The following is a 1,456-nucleotide window of genomic DNA, read 5'->3' on the forward strand; positions in this document are numbered from 1 at the left end:
CTAGCAAGACCACATACTGAACCGATAAATTTGTGAGTGACACAGGCCCTTATCAAATCGATTGATCACGTTCCCTTTTTTCAAAAACAGATCAATCTAAGCGTGTGCTAGGCGGTGCAGGTTACGAACGATCCTAGTCAAGGTCGATCAATTTTTTTTGGTGGAGCCGATTGATCGACCAATATTTTTGGTGGAACCGATTGAACGATCCTTGTCAATTGGTCCGTTCTTGAAGAAAAAATGGACGTATAGGGAACATTACTTTTTTTATAAGAAAATAAAAATAATATAAAGCGGAGATATGTCGGCCATCAATCATTATGGTTAACATGAAATTAATGGTTATAGAGGGGTGATATATGGAGAACTAACAAAGTTTGCTCCCATTATTATTACATATAGATTAGTTTTTTTTGTTAAGAAATGTGGTACAATTATACACTCTTTTCTATCTCCCTAATGTTATGATTATATTTTTTTATATAAATATGATCCTATGAGATACTTGAGGTGGAATACTTTTTGAGCAATGTCGTAAATCCACAATATGCATCATTGCTAAACTAGATGTAACGCTAGTTTTTAAAAATACTAGGTTTGTGTTGTTTTGAATTCATGGATTCATATCCATATTTTGTATATGGCCGTTGATTCACTCATATTGTTTTTGTTGTGATCGTGATGAATTTTCTTGGCTTTAAAAAATATAGTAAGAAGTAATAATCAACATCATACCTGGAGGCAGACACCAAGCTAACACATGGAACATCTTAGCATCTTGATTTTTTCCGGTCTTATACATGAGTCGCTTGTATGGCCTAGAGAAGAAAAATCTCCAGTTTTACATTCCGGACATCAACATATTTATTTTATAATTTGGGTAGTTTGTAGTTATGTTTTATACATTCTTAAGCAACATTTTATGTTTTGTTAAACGTTTTGTGGTTTTTTACCTAGTGTAGTATGCATAACTTCTTAAACACATCACACTATATTCAAAATAACTTACAATATTCTAGTAATAAAGAAAAAATGGCATACCTCTTTAAGCCAAGTTCCTTCATTTTAGATTTCTCTAATTTTTCTGAACTATCACTCAAGGCTTCCATGAGTTCTGTCTTCACATTCCTAACCAATTGTAATTCTTCTTCAATGTCCAAGTAGTAACCTTCTCTTAGTGTTTCACCATTATGGAAAGCTCTCTCAAGCAGCAACCCTTCTTGGGTACCAGCTACAAAAGCTAAAAATTATATTTCCTGATTATAATTTATTCAACATATATGATCCATCATTTTGGTTAATTTTTTTATACGGGAGATTGAGATATACCTGTTGAAACATGAAGTAAGAGTTTCATATTACAACACTTCTTTCCAAACTCGCATACATTTTTGGCTCCTAAGGCATTTGAATTCAAAGCCACATCGTACCTGCACATGCCAAATTGGGAGGAATA

General features: G+C 33.1%; 1 protein-coding gene across 1 annotated transcript; it reads right to left on the reverse strand.

Moving 5' to 3' along the window:
- Window positions 1-112: 112 nt before the first annotated feature.
- LOC123178073 (alcohol-forming fatty acyl-CoA reductase-like) lies at window positions 113-1,446 on the reverse strand. Its single transcript, XM_044591390.1, has 3 exons — window positions 1,330-1,446; window positions 1,042-1,240; window positions 113-818 (listed from the first exon to the last, which is right to left on the reverse strand). The coding sequence occupies exons 1-3, from the start codon at window positions 1,436-1,438 to the stop codon at window positions 698-700; spliced, it is 429 nt and encodes a 142-aa protein (XP_044447325.1). The 5' UTR covers window positions 1,439-1,446; the 3' UTR covers window positions 113-697.
- Window positions 1,447-1,456: the final 10 nt, after the last annotated feature.

This window comes from Triticum aestivum, unplaced genomic scaffold (genome assembly GCF_018294505.1).
Source record: "Triticum aestivum cultivar Chinese Spring unplaced genomic scaffold, IWGSC CS RefSeq v2.1 scaffold111044, whole genome shotgun sequence".
Lineage (NCBI taxonomy): Eukaryota > Viridiplantae > Streptophyta > Magnoliopsida > Poales > Poaceae > Triticum > Triticum aestivum.

Coding starts and splice junctions, on each gene's coding strand:
- LOC123178073 (XM_044591390.1), bottom strand. CDS start 1,438: ATGTGCAGGTACGATGTGGCTTTGAATTCAAATGCCTTAGGAGCCAAA. Junction 1,241..1,329: donor CTTACTTCATGTTTCAACAG/GTATATCTCAAT, acceptor TATAATTTTTAG/CTTTTGTAGCTGGTACCCAA. Junction 819..1,041: donor AAGGAACTTGGCTTAAAGAG/GTATGCCATTTT, acceptor TTTCTTCTCTAG/GCCATACAAGCGACTCATGT.